The sequence below is a fragment of the Bos mutus genome, chromosome 6, assembly GCF_027580195.1.
Source record: "Bos mutus isolate GX-2022 chromosome 6, NWIPB_WYAK_1.1, whole genome shotgun sequence".
NCBI classification, from domain to species: domain Eukaryota; kingdom Metazoa; phylum Chordata; class Mammalia; order Artiodactyla; family Bovidae; genus Bos; species Bos mutus.
In genome coordinates, this window is record NC_091622.1 from 91181450 (window position 1) to 91198228 (window position 16779).

Consider the following 16779-nt stretch of genomic DNA (forward strand, 5'->3'; position numbering starts at 1 on the left):
AACTTCGGAAAAGCCTTGAGTCTGTTTTGTTGTTCAGGTTTCCAAGAGTGGATGAGGGACATGAGAATTCCCAGCAGGGGCCATTACCACTCCCTGTTAAAATGTGGTATCCTGGGTCACATTTTCTAGAGGGTGTTTCTTAAGTTGGCCTGAGCTTGAAGAAGCTAGACAGAATGTGAACCAAGTGTTTGACGTGAATCAGTGTGTTAAAAGTACATCTGAACTAATATGGAGTAAACTGTATTTGTTGCATGTCTCAGAACCGCCTCACATCCTTTCTGGATTTAATAATAAAATTGAGTATTGGAAAGATTGTTTGAATTAAAGCTAGGTGAGAGTTGGTATATTTGCAAAAAACAAAAAAGAGTTGAACTAGTCTGTAAGGGATTTGTTTTCTGAGTTAAAAGGAATAATAGTATATGATTTATGGTATTGTCTCCACATTAACCTCAGTACAGTGATATTAATATACATCATTATTGGAAGTGAAAAGGTCCTCTTGACCAAAGCTGACGTGGAAACCTTGCTCAATAATTCAGGCATCCTTGCATGGTGTAGGGAGAGTAGAGAGAAATAGTTTCATGTCACCTTCCTAAACATTCAGTGCCTCTGGGATGCAGTTCCAGTATTAAATGAGATGATCAATCAAATCCTTGCCTTCCTAGGAAGCCACAATAATTTGCAAACTATAGTGATGGTAAGGTTACAGGTTCAGTAAGTTCACCCCCCAGTAAATTCTCATTTGTTCTTGTTGTTCAGTATCCTAGTCATGTCCAACTCTTTGCGACCCGGTAGACTGCAGCACACCCGGCCTCCTGGAGTTTGCCCTAGTTCATGTTCGTTGCATTGGTGATGCCATCCAGCTATCTCATCCTCTTTTCCTTCTGCCTTCCATCTTTCCCAGCATCAAGGACTTTTCCAATGAGTCGTCTGTTCACATCAGATGACCAAAATACTAGAGCTTCAGCTTCAGCACCAGTCCTTCCAGTCAATATTCAGGGTTGATCTCCCTTAAGATTGACTGGTTTGATCTCCTTGCTGTCCAAGGGACTTTCAGGAGTCTTCTCCAGCACCATAGTTCGAAGGCATCAGTTTTTTGGCATTCTGCCTTTTGATGGTCCAGCTCTCACAAGTGCTATCAAACATACGGTTTAAAATTTCCATGAAAAACTGTAGGCCTTAAATTATTTGTTTCCAAAAAAAAAAACAAAGCCCAAATAACCTTGGATAGCTTGCCACTTGGTTATGCAGCCATGCCAAAATGAAATACACAAGAGCATTCTTCTTTGGGGGACCTGAGACAAATCTTCCTGTTATCAACAATGATAACCTCTCTCCCTTTCCTTCCTCTCTTGCTCCCCTCCTCCCTTTCCTTCTGGGTATCCCTCTCTTGAATAACTTACTCCATATTGCCTTTGGGATAAAAGTCAAGATTTATACACAGTATGCAAGATTTTCTTCTCCAGCCTGGTACCTGACCGGCTGCTTCTTTCCAGCTTCACATTCCAATCCACTTCCAGTGCCTAAACACACATGTTTCCTCTCTCCTCTCACATTGGCACAGGTTACTTCTCTAGAGTGCTCGTCCTCCCCTTTCTAAATTTGGTGAGTATTCTCATCTTTGTTTAACCTACAACCAACCACATGGTATTATAAACTTAGGCCTGCTGCAGTCCATGATGTCATGAAGAGTCAGACATGACTAAGCAGCTGAACAACAACAAAAAAGACTTTAAGCAACTTGGGAGCAAGGACTGTGTTCATTTTGTTCACCTTTTCCCCTCAGAGCCTAGCACAGTGCCTGGCCAGAGTAGGTGGTCACTAAATCTTTGTTGAAGGCTCAGTGGAGTCTGGGTGTCACTCAGATGGCTTTACCTGGAGAAAAATCCCTCGATCTTTCATTGTATTAAATTTATGTATTTGGCTACCTTGGGTCATAGTTGCAATGGGTAGGCTCTCTAGTAGTGGCACACGGGCTCAGTTGCTCCGAGGCATGTGGAATCTTCCCAGACCAGGGATCGAACCCACGTCCCCTGCACTGCAAGGTGGGTTCTTAACCACTGAACCACCAGGGAAGTCCAACCTTCCTTTTTGTTAATGAAGGAGGTGGAGCAGAGGGGTAGAGTGTACTTAGAGGTGTTTCATAACTGTGCAGGAGTCAACTTCTTATAGTTTGAGGGCAGGGAAGGCATCATGTAGATTTCAGACTAAAGCATAAGAGAGTTGTGATGAGGTAGTAGTAGGGCTGGAGAAGGCAATGGCACTCCACTCCAGTACTCTTGCCTGGAAAATCCCATGGACGGAGGAGCCTGGTAGGCTGTAGTCCATGGGGTTGCTAAGAGTCGGACACTACTGAGTGACTTCCCTTTCACTTTTCACTTTCATGCATTGGAGAAGGAAATGGCAACCCACTCCAGTGTTCTTGCCTGGAGAATCCCAGGGACGGGGGAGCCTGGTGGGCTTCCGTCTATGGGGTCGCACAGAGTTGGACCCGACTGAAGCAACTTAGCAGCAGCAGCAGCAGTAGTAGGGCCAACAGTAGCCCCCAGTAGGGCTAATCCTCAATCATGCAATCCACAACACTAGGAAATCCAAAGAAAGAAAAATCACTCCACGTGAACAGTGCTTCCAGTGGTAAAAATAATCATGGGATTTTCCATCTCTAGGTCGAGATTATTTTAAACTTTGCCTCTTTAGTGACAGTGGATCATCTGTTCCCTTAAAAGTCATCCAACTTGTCTGAACACTAATTGTTGGTATTGAAGTTTGAGTTCCACACATGTTCCTTGTTTCTTCATTTCCACTAAAAAGTGACTTTAGACTGTTCTTCCTTAAACTGCTGCTGCTGCTAAGTTGCTTCAGTCGTGTCCGACTCTGTGCGACCCCAGAGACGGCAGCCCACCAGGCTCCCCCATCCCTGGGATTCTCCAGGCAAGAACACTGGAGTGGGTTGCCATTTCCTTCTCCAGTGCATGAAAGTGAAAAGTGAAAGTGAAGTCGCTCAGTCGTGTCCAACTCTTCGAGACCCCATGGACTGCAGCCCACCAGGCTCCTCCATCCACAGGATTTTCCAGGCAAGAGTACTGGAGTGGGGTGCCATTGCGTTCTCTGCTTCCTTAAACTAGTCCTTCTTGTTTTTTTTTTTTTTAACCATTTATCATTTATTTATTATTATTTTTTACTTTACAATATTGTATTGGTTTTGCTATGCATCAATATGAATCCGCCACGGGTGTACACGTGTTCCCCATCCTTCTTAAATATACATACCCACTGCTTGTTTTAAATTCTGCTTGCTATTCACCTCCAAGTTGCGCTGAAAAAAATCTCTGATAACAATGTTTTCAGTTAAGAAATGGCAATTAAGAAATTGTTGGAAAAAAAGAAAAAGAAATTGGTGGAATTTAGAAATATAATTTCAGTGTAAGTTAGGTAGAATTATAATGTAGTTATAATTTCCATTTATGTGGAGTTGATATCAGACATTTTTGCTGCTTCATCTCTGATCATCTCAGCAACCGTGATAGGTAGATGTACTGGTCCCTCTTTACAGTTGAAGGAGGTGAAACAGATTCCAAGATCACATGGTTCATGACGGATCTGAGGTTTGAAATTTGGTTGGTCTGTGCCAAAGCCCTGTTCTCACTATATACTTTTCCATTATAATAAGAGCTTCGTTATTTTCCCAGGCATTGTAAGTTTGCCCTTATCATTGTTGAATGCTATCTTTTGCTGTGGCCACCATCAGCCTGGTCTCATCATTTCTTGAATTTGTAATCACAGACCGTCTGCACAGAACTTTGGGATTTTAATTCAGACTGTTGGGAATCTGTCTAAAAAGCTCAAATGATGAGTTATTTCCACAAATGATGAGTCTATGATTGTGTTTCTCAGAACTCTATAGACCTGTCACAGTACATAGTCCAAGTTTGCCCGTGTTATGCTGTTTGTTATTGTTAAGCTCACATCACTTTGGCAGATGCTGGCGTGGCTTTTTCTCTAACATTTTTCTTAGACTTCCTTCTGGCTTCCTGACTAGTTCCAGGAGGTAAATCAAGAGCTCCTGAAGAGCAGCCTACGGAGGAGGGGAGATCCTAGGGTTCATGTAAAGCTTAAAAACTGTCTAAAACCTGGGGCCTGAGTCAGACCCTCCAGAATAAGAATCAACAAAATAGCCATGTCTTTGGGGACATGTGGATGAATTAGTTAGTTCTAATGTGTTAAGACTCCAGTACTCTTGCCTGGAAAATCCCATGGACAGAGGAGCCTGGTAGGCTGCAGTCCATGGAGTTGCTAAGAGTTGGACATTACTGAGCGACTTCACTTTCACTTTTCACTTTCATGCATTGAAGGAAATGGCAACTCACTCCAGTGTTCTTGCCTGGAGAATCCCAGGGACGGGGGAGCCTGGGTGGGCTGCCGTCTATGGGGTCGCACAGGGTCGGACACGACTGAAGCGACTTAGCAGCAGCAGCAGCAGCAATGTGTTAAGAAACCTAAGTTTTAGGTCTTAAAATCATGGCAATGAGATGTCCCCTGGGCAGACGTTCCTTCCAGTATAGGGTTCTCTTTTGTTTGTATTCTGTAGATGACGGTGGCAGTAACAAGGATTTAGGATGAATTCCTAAATTATTTGGATTGGTTGTTGAATTCCAGTGGGTCATTATATAGAATTTGCAGACTGCTTTTACACTTAGAAATCATTCATTCATTCATTCATTCAACAGATATTTATAGAGTACCCACTACAAGGCAGGTGTTTCCCTCTGTATGGGAAATGCAGTGGTAAGTAAGATAGGTAAGGTATTTGTTTTCATAGACCTTACATTCTCATGGGATCATGTAGATAATAGACAAGTGAACAAATAAGTGGAGAAGATAATTCCAGATAGTAATTTGTGCTGTGAAAAAAATAGAATAGGGTCATATGATAGAGATTGGTGGGCTACCTGAGGTATGAGGGTCAGAGAAGGTCAGGTGAATTTTGAACTAAAACCTAATTAAGAAGGAACCTGGGGCATTCCAGGCAGGGGGAGAATTCAAGAGCTAGGGCCTTGAGGTGGGAGCAATCTTAGGTTGTTGGAGGAAATGAAAGGCCAGTATGGCTGAAGCCTCGTGAACAACATAGGCTGGGGCCACATGGTGAAGGGCTTCATAGGCCCCAGTAAGGAACTGAATTGTGGTGCAAGTGTAGCAGGAGGCCACTGAGGGATTTTATGCAAGGCAACAATATTATCAAATTGATTTCTTTGAGGGACTTCCCTGGTGGCCAGTGGATGAGGATCTACCTGCCAATGCAGGGGACATGGGTTCTATCCCTGGTTCGGGAAGATTCCACAGGCCTTGGAGCCACTGAGCCCATGTGCCACAACTAAAGCGTTGCCCCCGCTGTTTTTACACTTAGAAATCATTCATTCATTCTACAGATATTTGTAGAGTACCCACCACCAGCCAGGCGTTTCCCTCTATATGGGAAATGCAGTGGTAAATAAGATAGGTAAGGTATTTCTACAGAAAACCCGCATGTAGCAATGAAGACTCAGCACAGCCAAAAATAAGCAAATAAATAAATATTAGGGCTTCCCTGGTGGCTTGGATGGTACAGAATCTACCTGCAATGAGGGAGATCGAGATTCAGTCCCTGGGTCAGGAAGATCCCTTGGAGAAGGGCATGGCAACCCACTCCATTATTCTCACTTGGAGAGTCCCTTGGACAGAGGAGCCTGGTGGGCTACAGTCCGTGGGGTCACAAAGGGTTGGACACGACTAAATCGACTTAGCATGCACACATGCATGCAGCAGTTTGTCATTGTTTAGTCACCCAGTCATGTCTGACTCTTTGCAATCCCATGAGCTGTAGCTCACCAGTCTCCTCTGTCTATGGGATTTCCCAGGCAATAATATTGGAGTGGGTTGCCATTTCCTTCTCCAGGGGATCTTCCCGACCCAGAGATCATCTTCTGCATTGGCAGGAAGATTCTTTACTGCTGAGTCCCCAAAGAAGCCCATAGCAGTGTGTACATGTCAGAAAACAAAAATTTTAATTGATTTCTTTCAAATAACACTGAGATTCCTTTCTGAGGATTAGACTATATAAGGGCATGTGTAGGCACAGGGAGACCTGTGAGGACACTGTTACACTAATCTGAGGATGTGGTAGTAGCTTGTTTCTAGGAGGGTAGCAGTGGAGATGGCTGAAGTGTTGAGATTGGAGACAGATTTCTGAGATAGCATCACCTAACCTTCCCTGGTGGCTCAGTGGTAAAAGAATGTGCCTGCAATGCAGGAGCTGCAGGAGATGTGAGTTCAATCTCGGGGTCGGGAAGATCCCCTGGAGGAGGGCATGGCAATCCACTCCAGTATTCTTGCCTGGAGAATCCCATGGACAGAGGAGCTTGGTGGGCTACAAGAGTTGGACACCGACTGAAGCAACTTAGCATGCACACACTCATGCAACCTACCGAGGGACTGAATAAAAGGTTAAAGAGGGAATTAAGATGGAGAAAGCTGGAAAGCAGCAGGTTTGGAGGATAGGGGTGGGAGTGCCAGGGAATAGCAGAAGCAAGAGTTCTATTTCAAAGATATTTTTAAACATATTTATTTATTTGACTGTCCTGGGTCTTAGTTGTGGTACTCAGGGTCTTTTAGCTGTGGCATGTGAACTCTTAGTTGTGACATATGGGATCTAGTTCCCTGACCAGGGATCGAACCTGGGCCCCCTGAACTGGGAGTGTGGAGTCTTAGCCACTGGATCACCAGGGAAGTCCTTTCAAACATAGAATTTTTGATAAGCCAATCAGATATCTGGGTAGGTAGTTGTATATAAGAATTTGGAGTCCAGGGGAGAGGTCAGATCTGAGAAGAGAAAGTTGAGAGTCATCCACATATAAAAAGTGTTTATTTAAAGTCGCAGGACCTGATTCACTCATCAGAGAGAGTGTAACTAGAGAAAAGATGTGAAGACCAAACCCCAAGGCACAGCAAGCTTGAGAGGAAGAAGACTCAGCAAAGGCAGGTGAAAAGCAACTGTCAGTAAATTGGAGGGAGGCAAAACTCAGTAGGGTGTGGTGGTGTTGAAGTCGAGAAAGGACAGTGTTTCTCAAGGAGCAAATAGCCATGTGTGTTGTATGCTGCTGCCAAGGGATCTCATGAGATGATCACAAAGCACTGACCTTGGCAAACAGAGAATGATGTGACTGTGAGAGGAGCAGTGGCAAGGGAGTGCTGAGGATGACAGCTGGACTGCAGTGGGTTGAAGAGAGAGCAGGAGATGATAAAGTGATAAGTGTATCCACATGGATGGTTTCTTTCTTTTTTTTTTTGGAACTTCTATCCCTGAGTTGGGAAGATCACTTGGAGGAAGGCATTGCAACCCACTCCAGTATTCTTGCCTGGAGCAACCAATGGACAGAGGAGTCTGGAGAGTTATGGTCCATAGGTTCACCAAGAGTTGAACATGACTGAAGCGACTTAGCACACACGCACACATTTATTGAAAATTTGCCAGAGTTTAAAAAAAAGCTTTTATTTTGTATTGGGGTATAGTCAAAAGCAGAGACATTACTTTGCCAGCAAAGGTCCATCTAATCAAGGCTATGGTTTTTCCAGTAGTCATGTATGGATGTGAGGGTTGGACTGTGAAGAAAGCTGAGCGCCAAAGAATTGATGCTTTTGAACTGTGGTGTTGGAGAAGACTCTTGAGAGTCCCTTGGACTGCAAGGAGATCCAACCAGTCCTTTCTAAAGGAATTCAGTCCTGGGTGTTCTTTGGAAGGACTGATGCTAAAGCTGAAACTCCAGTACTTTGGCCACCTCATGCGAAGAGTTGACTCATTGGAAAAGACTGATGCTGGGACGGATTGGGGGCAGGAGAAGGGGACGACAGAGGACGAGATGGCTGGATGGCATCACCGACTCAATGGATGTGTTTGAGTGAACTCTGGGAGTTGGTGATGGACAGGGAGGCCTGGCGTGCTGCGATTCATGGGGTCACAAAGAGCTGGACACGACCGAGTGACTGAACTGAACTGATAGTCAATTAATGTTGTGATAGTTTCAGGTAAACAGTGAAGGAACTCAGCCATGTATATACATGTATCCATTCTCCCCCAAACTCTCTTCCCATCCCAGCTGCCACATAACATTGAGCAGAGTTCCCTGTGTTATATATATATAGTAGGTCCTTGTTGGTTATCCGCTTTAAATATAGCAGTGTGTACACGTCCATCCAAACCTTTCTAACTATCCCTTCCCTCTATCCTTCCCTCCAGCAACCATAAATTTGATCTCTGTATCTTTCTGTTTTGAAAGAAAGTTCATTTTATATCATTTGGTTTTAGATTCTACATATAATGGATGTCATATGATTTCTCCTTCTCTGTCTGACTTACTTCACTCAGTATAACATGGATGGTTTCTATGACCATTTTAGCTGGGGATTTTGTCATGAGGCAGAACCATTACTAAGATTGCTAGAAAGTCTCCTAGTCTCAGGTTTTAGAATGGTGAATCAAAACTAATATACATTCCTAGGAAATTTGACCTCTATAGTGTCTACTTGGGGGATTAAGCTTTCACAGAGTCACCCTGATATTATCCATGCTACTCCTAATTATCCTTGGGCTTCCCTAGTGCCTCAGTTGGTAAAGAATCCACCTGCATTGAGGGAGACCTGGGTTTGATCCCTGGGTTGGGAATATCCCCTGGAGAAGGGAAAGGCTACAAACTCCAGATTCTGGCCTGGAGAATTCCATTGACTATTCAGCCCATGGGGTCGCAAAGAGTAGGACATGACTGAGCAACTTTCACTTCCAGTAGTTTCTTGGGTCTGTCTCCTATAGCAGAACCAAGTAGAACATGAGGCAATAATAATGAAAAACCAGCATTTACAGAGCACTTAGTGTGCTGCTTGAGTTTCTCAGGTGGGACAATGGTAAAGAACTCGCCTACAATACAGGAAATGCAAGAAATCCAGGTTGGATTCCTGGGTCAGGAAGATCCCGTGGAAGAGGAAATGACAACCCACTCCAGTGTTCTTGCCTGGAAAATTCCATGGACAGAGAAGCCTGGAAGGCTATAGTCCATGGGGTCTCTAAGAGTTGGACATAAATGGGTGACTGAACACACACACACATATACAGACATACACACGGAGTGTGTTCTTAGAACTGTAATATAATAACTCACTGAATCCTTACCTTACAAAGTAGGGACTGTCATACCCCTTTCAATAAGGTCACACTGCACTCTTTGAAATCCAGGTAACTAACTTACCATTGAAATCTTGCAACACAGTTTGTACTGGAAATGCTTGTATTTCAGCAAAATTTCAAATTTTATAGTTCTCCTCACCCAAATAACAAAAATCATGCTTACATGGCAGTTTGGGTTTGGAACTCAGGCAGTCTGAAAGCTCCAGAAACCAGCTCTTCAACATCCTTTATCACAAAGCATGTGAAAAGGAGATTCCAGAAAAGAAAAGCAGATGACATTTGATAAAACCAGTGCTGATACAAAAGTGCACAAAAGTTATAATGCATAAAACGTGGGCAAGAAGTAAAAGAGTATACTACTGCTCAAATTAATGAATAGTCAACGGTTTGAAATTGTCACAGAAAGAATCTTAAAGGAAGCATGAGCTATCCACTCTACTTTGGTTTTAGCGTATGCATGTATGTGTGTTAACATAGTTTAATAGATCTCTGTCAAATCTACATCAACATCATTATTTCCTGCTTATATAATAACACACAGTTGTTTTTTTTAAACTCAGAAAATAATAAAGTCAGCCTTTGACGAACAAGTGAACACTTATACATATGAAATGTAGTTGGAGGTTGTCTTTAATCATTTTGGAATTTGAGGTTGCTTTCTCTTTTTGAAACACTGCAGAGGAGGAGCTTAGAATTTAATAAATTATAAACCTAATGAAGCTTCTAACTCCTCTAGCCAGTCATTAGCTGCCAGGAAATGATCATTGTTACTTAATTATAAGATGAAACTAAACATTGAGAAATGTTGAAAGTGATCTGATTGGCTTATACTCCAAGAACTAATTCCATAGGTATGCCTTCTACATACCAATTAAAGCTGCATCACCCATGATAAAGTGCTGCATGCCTGTTGGCTGTGTTCTGTGTTGTCATTTTCAGATTAAAACAACAATTCCAGTCTTGGGCACTTCCAATGACTGCTAGGCTGTTCTAATTTACAGGATAAGGACTACTCCTATGAGCTTATTACTCCTCATATTTTCACTTTGACCACACCTAAAATAAGAGTCTGTCTGGAAGGTAATAAAAGCAACCAATCCATCAACCATCGCATTTACTAGCCGTCAGGTCAAAAAATACCAAAAGCTTTCCAAAAGGAAAGTATGGATATACAGTGTTTAATTTTGATTTTTAAGGGCAAGTTCATTTGTTGTTTAACAAATACTCTGACCATTAGGAACCCAAGGGGAAACAAGTTAGTAAGTATTTAATGGACATCCTGTGTAGTTATTTTCACAGAAAGTATAGGTAGAGACTCAAAAGCAGGCTTTTACTTCATCCTTGAAATTACTACTAATTTAAAGTCACTTTTCCTAATCTGCCTAGCAATCCCATTTGCCTATAATTTCCCTAGAATTGTAGTATTTGTATTCACTCCTGAATGGGGAAAAAGATAGTTCTGTATAACATACAGTTTTATTTAAGTAACCAATAGTTTTCACAAGAAAGAAGATATGACAGTGCTTTTCTGAATGGGCATCTTTTCTGAATGGGCTTCCCTTGTGGCTCAGCTGGTAAAGCATCTGCCTGCAATGTGGGAAACCTGGGTTCCATCCCTGGGTTGGGAAGATTGCCTGGAGAAGGGAAAAGCTACCCACTCCAGTATTCTGGCCTAGAGAATTCCATGGACTGAACAGTCCATGGGGTCGCAAAGAGTCGGACATGACTGAGCAACTTTCACTTCATCCTATGTCATGGAAAAATGTCCCTGGAAGGGTTGAACCCCAGCACTTGCACTGATAGAGAAGGCCTCTCGGTGGTGCATGTTTTTCTAGGTCTAATGAAAACAAAGTTTGAGGTCTTGGCCTCATCCTGGTAATGTAATCAGGAATGGGACCTTGGTAGCAAAAATGAGGACAAGAGAAGTATCATTATGTTTAGGGGAAGGAAACATCTCAAGAAAGAGACCACTCTGAATAACTCAGGCTCCTTCTCTCCCTCTTTTTAAAAGTACTTTTTTTAATTTTTATTTTTGACTGTTGGGCCTTTTGCTCTCTAGCTGTGAGGAGTACGAGCCACTCTCTGGTTGCAGTGCATGGGCTTCTCATTGCTGCGGCTTCCCTTGTTGTGGAGCCCAGGCTCTAGGTGCACGGACTGCAGTAGTTGTGACATGTGGGTTCAGTAGTTGTGGTGCATGGGCGTAGTTACCCCGAGGCATATAGACTCTATCTGGACCAGGGATCGAACTTGTGTACCCTGTGTTGGCAGGCAGATTCTTATCCACTGGGCCACCAGGAAAGTCCTCCTTCTCTGCCTTTCTTGTGTGAAATTCAGTGTTTCCTTTCTCCATGTGGCCTCTACAGAGGTTGATGTTAGTTTAAGAAGAAGGATAGGGCTTTAGAAGCTGATGCAACCTCACAGTCACTTACTCCACTGGCCAATGAGAGATTTGATAAAGGAGAAACAACTATGAAGGCAGAAATTCTGCCCCAAATGATGAACCTATGTTTTCTAGGATGATTCCAAACTTTAGAGGTTGTGGGAAGTCCTTGATTGGAAGTGAGGCAAAACTCTTTCAATTGTGCTGGGGAGACACCCTCATTATGAAGCCTGGGGATGATGAATCAAAGCCAGGAACTGGAGGAACCTTGCTAAGTCAGTGTGTGTTGTTGAGTCTTGAAAGGAGTATGCAAGGTTCTGGGTTCAGTGCCTCTTCTAATGCCTTTCCCCTCCCAGGTCTCCAGGTCAAGTCTGGCAGGATTTAATGACTCTGAATCTCTGCAATGAGTGGCATCTGGATAGCCCAGGGGAACTAGGCAACACCCCGTAGCCTGAATTGGGATTGGAGGTTGGGTGGAGTGACTGGGACCTGGACACCTAAGAAGTTGTCTTCTTGGGAACGTCAGAGAAAGCTTTTGCCAAGCCTGTTAGGTGAGTCAACGAGAGACTTCAAGCTCTATTTTTGTCGATCCTAGTTTTTTTTATAGCACTAAATGCATAGAAACTTCAGAAATGAATTGTCTGATATTGCATGCTCCATTTACTCCTAAAAAGAGAGAGTGGTTGGATTGCTGGGCCACTAGTTATATTTAGTGCTTGGATTGCTTTCATACTGTGGGCGAAAGTGTTAAAGAAATTAAAAATTCTTTTAGTCAAAATATTCTTTCAAGGGATCAAGTTGAAGGTTAATTGTCTATCATGCGATGGGATCAGGCCAGGTAGGTTCAATACTTTAAATACCATGAGTCGTTTGTGAAGACCATCCTGTCTCATTTTCTTGAGTCTTCACTTGCAAAACTTGAAAATTACCTTGAGGAAATAAGGTGACATGACTGAAAAAATTTTTTAAGGAAATTAAAAAAGGTAGAAATGAAATGATCCCTTCAGATCTTCTTCCCCTGCAGTCTGATTGTAGGAATGAGTCCCCATGGATCAGATCAAGAGAGATGGTATATTTACTACTTCTGAAAATTTTATAGCTTTTGCCAATCCTCAAACTGACCTCTTGAGGAGAGAGGGGTTTTAGGTCATGAGTGACACAGACAACCCAGAACTCTATGAACCTAGGAACCCTTGTCTCTACAGAAACTGGAATGGGCTTTAGGGGAAGAGAGTGAATAAGAATAAGGCAGTACCCTAGAAGCAGGGCTTTCCAGGTGGCTCAGTGGTAAAGTATCTGCCTACCAATGCAGGAAATGCGGGTTCAATCCTTGATCTGAGAAGATCCCCTGGAGAAGGAAATGGCAACCCACTCCAGTATTCTTGCCTGAAAAACCCCCATGCACAGAGGAGCCTGGTGGGTTACAGTCCTTGGGATCTCAAAGAGGTAGGACACAACAGCTAAACAACAACAACCCTTGAAGCAGCCAGAAGCCAGGTTTTTGAGGGAGGGGGGGGGGTCTCAGAAACCTCCATAACTTGGGTCTCAAAGAACTGCTCCCACCTTTGGCAGGAGGTTCTGGTTATAGCTAAGCAGAAGCCCATAGCCCTGTACTGAGTACCTGATCAATCCGTGTATAACTCCCCGGTCCCTGCTCTGGAGGGGTTTACATTTTGTTGAAAAGCCCCTAGAATCGCCGCGCCCCCAAGGAAACGAATATTTCTCTGAGATGTGCTTGGGGTCTCTGGTTTGTTTCCCACCTGTTGGCCATCTCCCCTCGTCCAGCTCTCTTCCTTTCTTGCCCGCAGCACAGCCTGTTACTGCAAATGGGAGCTGAGGCAAGGCGGCGGGGAGGTGCCCCTGTGTGGGGGAGTGCTGTTGTTTTTAGAACCAGTGCCAGCTCTGAGTGGATGGTGAGTAAGAGCCTCTTCCTCTTCCCTCTGGGCTGTCCTCCTCTCCCATCCCAATCTTGTTGCTGGCTTGTTTCGGATATGGTGCTAAGCAAGGGCGGCTGCCTGGCTCTGATGTTCCCCAGGCTTGGGACCCAAAACTCGAGAAGGCGGCAAAATCCGTAAGTGAGGGCAGCCCTTGGCCTCTGTTTCCTATTAGTCAACTTTCCTCCGTGAGGGCTTCTGGGGAGAGGTGGCGAATGTGAAGGCAGTAATACAGCAGAAAGTACTCTTACTTATTCCATTAGGTAAATTGAAAGTATTGCGTGGCACACAAGACCAACATGGGTGTTGAATGCATCTTCCAGCAACCTGGGGGATGATTTTAGGTTAAATGGCCTTTCTTCGAGAAGAATTCTATTTCTGGAAAATTTCTTTTTCTTTTTTTTTAATAGAAATAGCTGCTTGTTCCTTCTTAAGCTTAAACATTGCAATAGAGGAACAACTACAGTTGTCCATACTCTACTGGACATTGATTTTTGCCGATTGTTATTCCACTTATGAGAGCAGTATTTGTTTTGGATTTTAGCTGTTCTTTTGTGTACATGACTAACATATTTGTCGGCTGCCAGATATTACAATCAGATAGAAAAGGGAGTTTTCTTTTAAAGGGACTTCCACATTTCATGATCAAAGAATTTGTTTTGTATACTCTGCAAGGGAAACAAAATAATTCACTGGTGTCTTTATGTGTGTGTGTGGTTTTTGTCTTTCTTTTTGTGGTAGCTGTACTCTGCTGAGATTCTGCATCTTTAAGCATCAAGAGGGATTTCTCATTTTGTAGCATGAGTTCTTTTCAAACTTGTAGTTTAATTGAATCCAGCTCTGAGTGACACTTTAGAAAATGTTCTCCCACCTCAGAAGTGCTTCTCCAAACCAGGTGCTGTTCTTGTTCACCTGCTGGCGGTGTTTGATTAGCAGCCAGCTACACCCGGGTGTTCCGATTTGTGCCAAGTCCATTCTATATATAGGAGTCTGTGCTTGAGAAGACGAGTTGTGCTCGTTATCCGGACGTCTTCCTTAGAAGTCACGTGCCAAAAATCACAGAAGCAGAAAAGCCAGAAACAGTATGAGACTTGGTATTGATGAACCATAAAATCAGAATTTCACCTCATGATGTTGCTTTGTTCTTGGATACATCATCCCTTCCAGTTATGTGCTCACCAACCCTTGCTCGATCCCTGGGCCAGTTGGCCTCATCACCATTCTACAGATGGGGAATGGGAGATGCAGCCAGACAAGCCAGATTGCCCTCCAGCCAGGTGATCTAGCTAGAACATGGAGCCAACTCCCTTGACTTCTCTCCAGCCCCCTGCTGTCTGAGACAATTGGGCTTAGAAGGGAGAGCTCGAGGCGAAGTTGGAACCAGTGTAGCCTGAAAGCAATCAGTATTTGAATTATCATTCAGAAGCCTGGAGAAGCCAAACAGTAGATCAGTCAGTAGAATCATAAATGGAGATTGGGAGAAGACATAGGGAAGAACATTAAAAATAAGGCAATTTGGGATCTAAATTCAGGAATGTAGGGGATATGCTGGAAGATCCTTTTTACACAGGCTGTGATGCCTCTGTTAACTATGGGCTGATAACATGTGGCATACAGAAAGTACAGAATGTTCTCCAGTAGGAAATGGTAATCAAAGTAAAACTAATGCATATTCTTAAATCATTAATTCCATAAATTTTTCTTGAGTGTCTCCCTTGAACCAGGAGGACTTATGTCATTCATCTTTATAGCTTCACCACCAATCTCTTGGTAGATAGATAAGAAGAATGAATGGATTGATGGTTAGGTGGACCTACATTGTCAAGGAAATTCTATTCTGAGGATTTTCTGTCTTCTTCATGCTCTTCCTCCTTTGGGACTGCCCAGATAATCCTGCCTTGCCCCTCCCAGAACCACCCACTCACAGGAAAGAGAATTCCCTTAATGAAGACAAGTAAACACTGGTCTGTGTGCTCATAGGGAGTAAGGCCTTGATGTACTTTTACCCAGATTGAATCTGGGAAAATGATGTCAGGAAGAAGGTCACACCCTAACCGACTCAGTAGAATAATATTTGCATGTGTAGGTTTCACTTCGGCAAGCCCTACAGGTGTATAATCTCTGTGTCAGACAATCCGAACACATTTGCCTTCGTGGCCTCCAGACTCCTACCACCCTTCATCCACCACCTCTCTCAAGCTGGCCACCTGGGATCCCAGTGCCGTCTCAGACCTACATAGCCAGGATCTAGGAAATGCACACCGAGCACCATTATTTATTGAATGCCCTCAATGCGTTGGCCTCAGACCAAATGCAGAATTAGATTACTGTACTTGACCAGTTGGTTCACATTTTAAACAAACAAATAGGCAGACAGGGGTGAACTGAGTAGCAGGGAAGGTGGAAATATACTCCAGGGAGAGGCTGGTACCAGAGAGGAGAAACCAGTCAGAGCCTGTCATTTGGGGACCTTAAGTAGGACAGGATCTTAACACATTTCAGATCCAGCTCTGTGCTTTTGATCAGAGGAAGGACAAATCTGGTTGGGAGAGAGAAAGAGAAGCCCTTAATGTTGATTCATTCTTCTGTGGTTGTCTCTTGTCTTTGGGAATGGCAACCCTTTCCAGTATTCTTGCCTGGAAAATTCCATGGACAGGAGAAGCTTGGCAGGCTGCAATCCATGGGGTCACAAAGAGTCAGACATGACTGAGCAACTAACAGTACTACTACGGTCTTCGGGCCGCCGTTGTTCCTTGCATATGCCTCTGACAAAGCATGTGGCCACTCCTGGCCACACGACCATTTGCTTACATTCTATCTTCTCTAACAGAACACGGGCTCAGTGAGGATAGGGACTTTGTGTTCTTCATCTCTCAATTCCCAAAGTCTGATCCATAAACGCTTGTTGAATTTACATCTGATACCTCCCTCAGTGACTATAATTGAGTTTCCAGTGAGAGTGGACCAGGATGTCAGATGCTCTAAGATTTCAAGATAGAGGTAACCGTGGATGTGAGAGGCCAGCTTTCTTGAATCTAGTATTACTGGCTGGAATCTTGAGCTGAGGTGGTTAACAGGTGAGGGGGTAGACAATGACCTGTGGCAAAAGCTCAGAATCAGGGGTGCTCTTATGGTTCTCAGGGAACAGTGTGGCTGAAGCAGAGGGTTTGTGTTAGAAATACTGTGTCACAGATAAGAAAGGTATGATGTGAGGTGGAGAGATAAATTAGGAATTTGGAATTAACACTTGGTAT

General features: G+C 43.5%; 1 protein-coding gene across 3 annotated transcripts in view; it reads left to right on the forward strand.

Annotated features, from left to right (window-relative positions):
* SHROOM3 (shroom family member 3) overlaps positions 1 to 16779 on the forward strand; it is a 331713-nt gene that overhangs the window by 191071 nt on the left and 123863 nt on the right. Inside the window, exon 1 of one of the 3 annotated variants that reach the window (XM_070372539.1) lies at positions 13547 to 13662. The exons of the other annotated variants lie outside the window; for them this stretch is intronic. Within the exon in view, the coding sequence (XP_070228640.1) occupies positions 13583 to 13662 (80 nt within the window). The 5' untranslated portion in view covers positions 13547 to 13582. Of the gene's footprint in view, positions 1 to 13546; positions 13663 to 16779 lie in introns of those variants that run through there. 3 annotated transcript variants of the gene reach the window in all.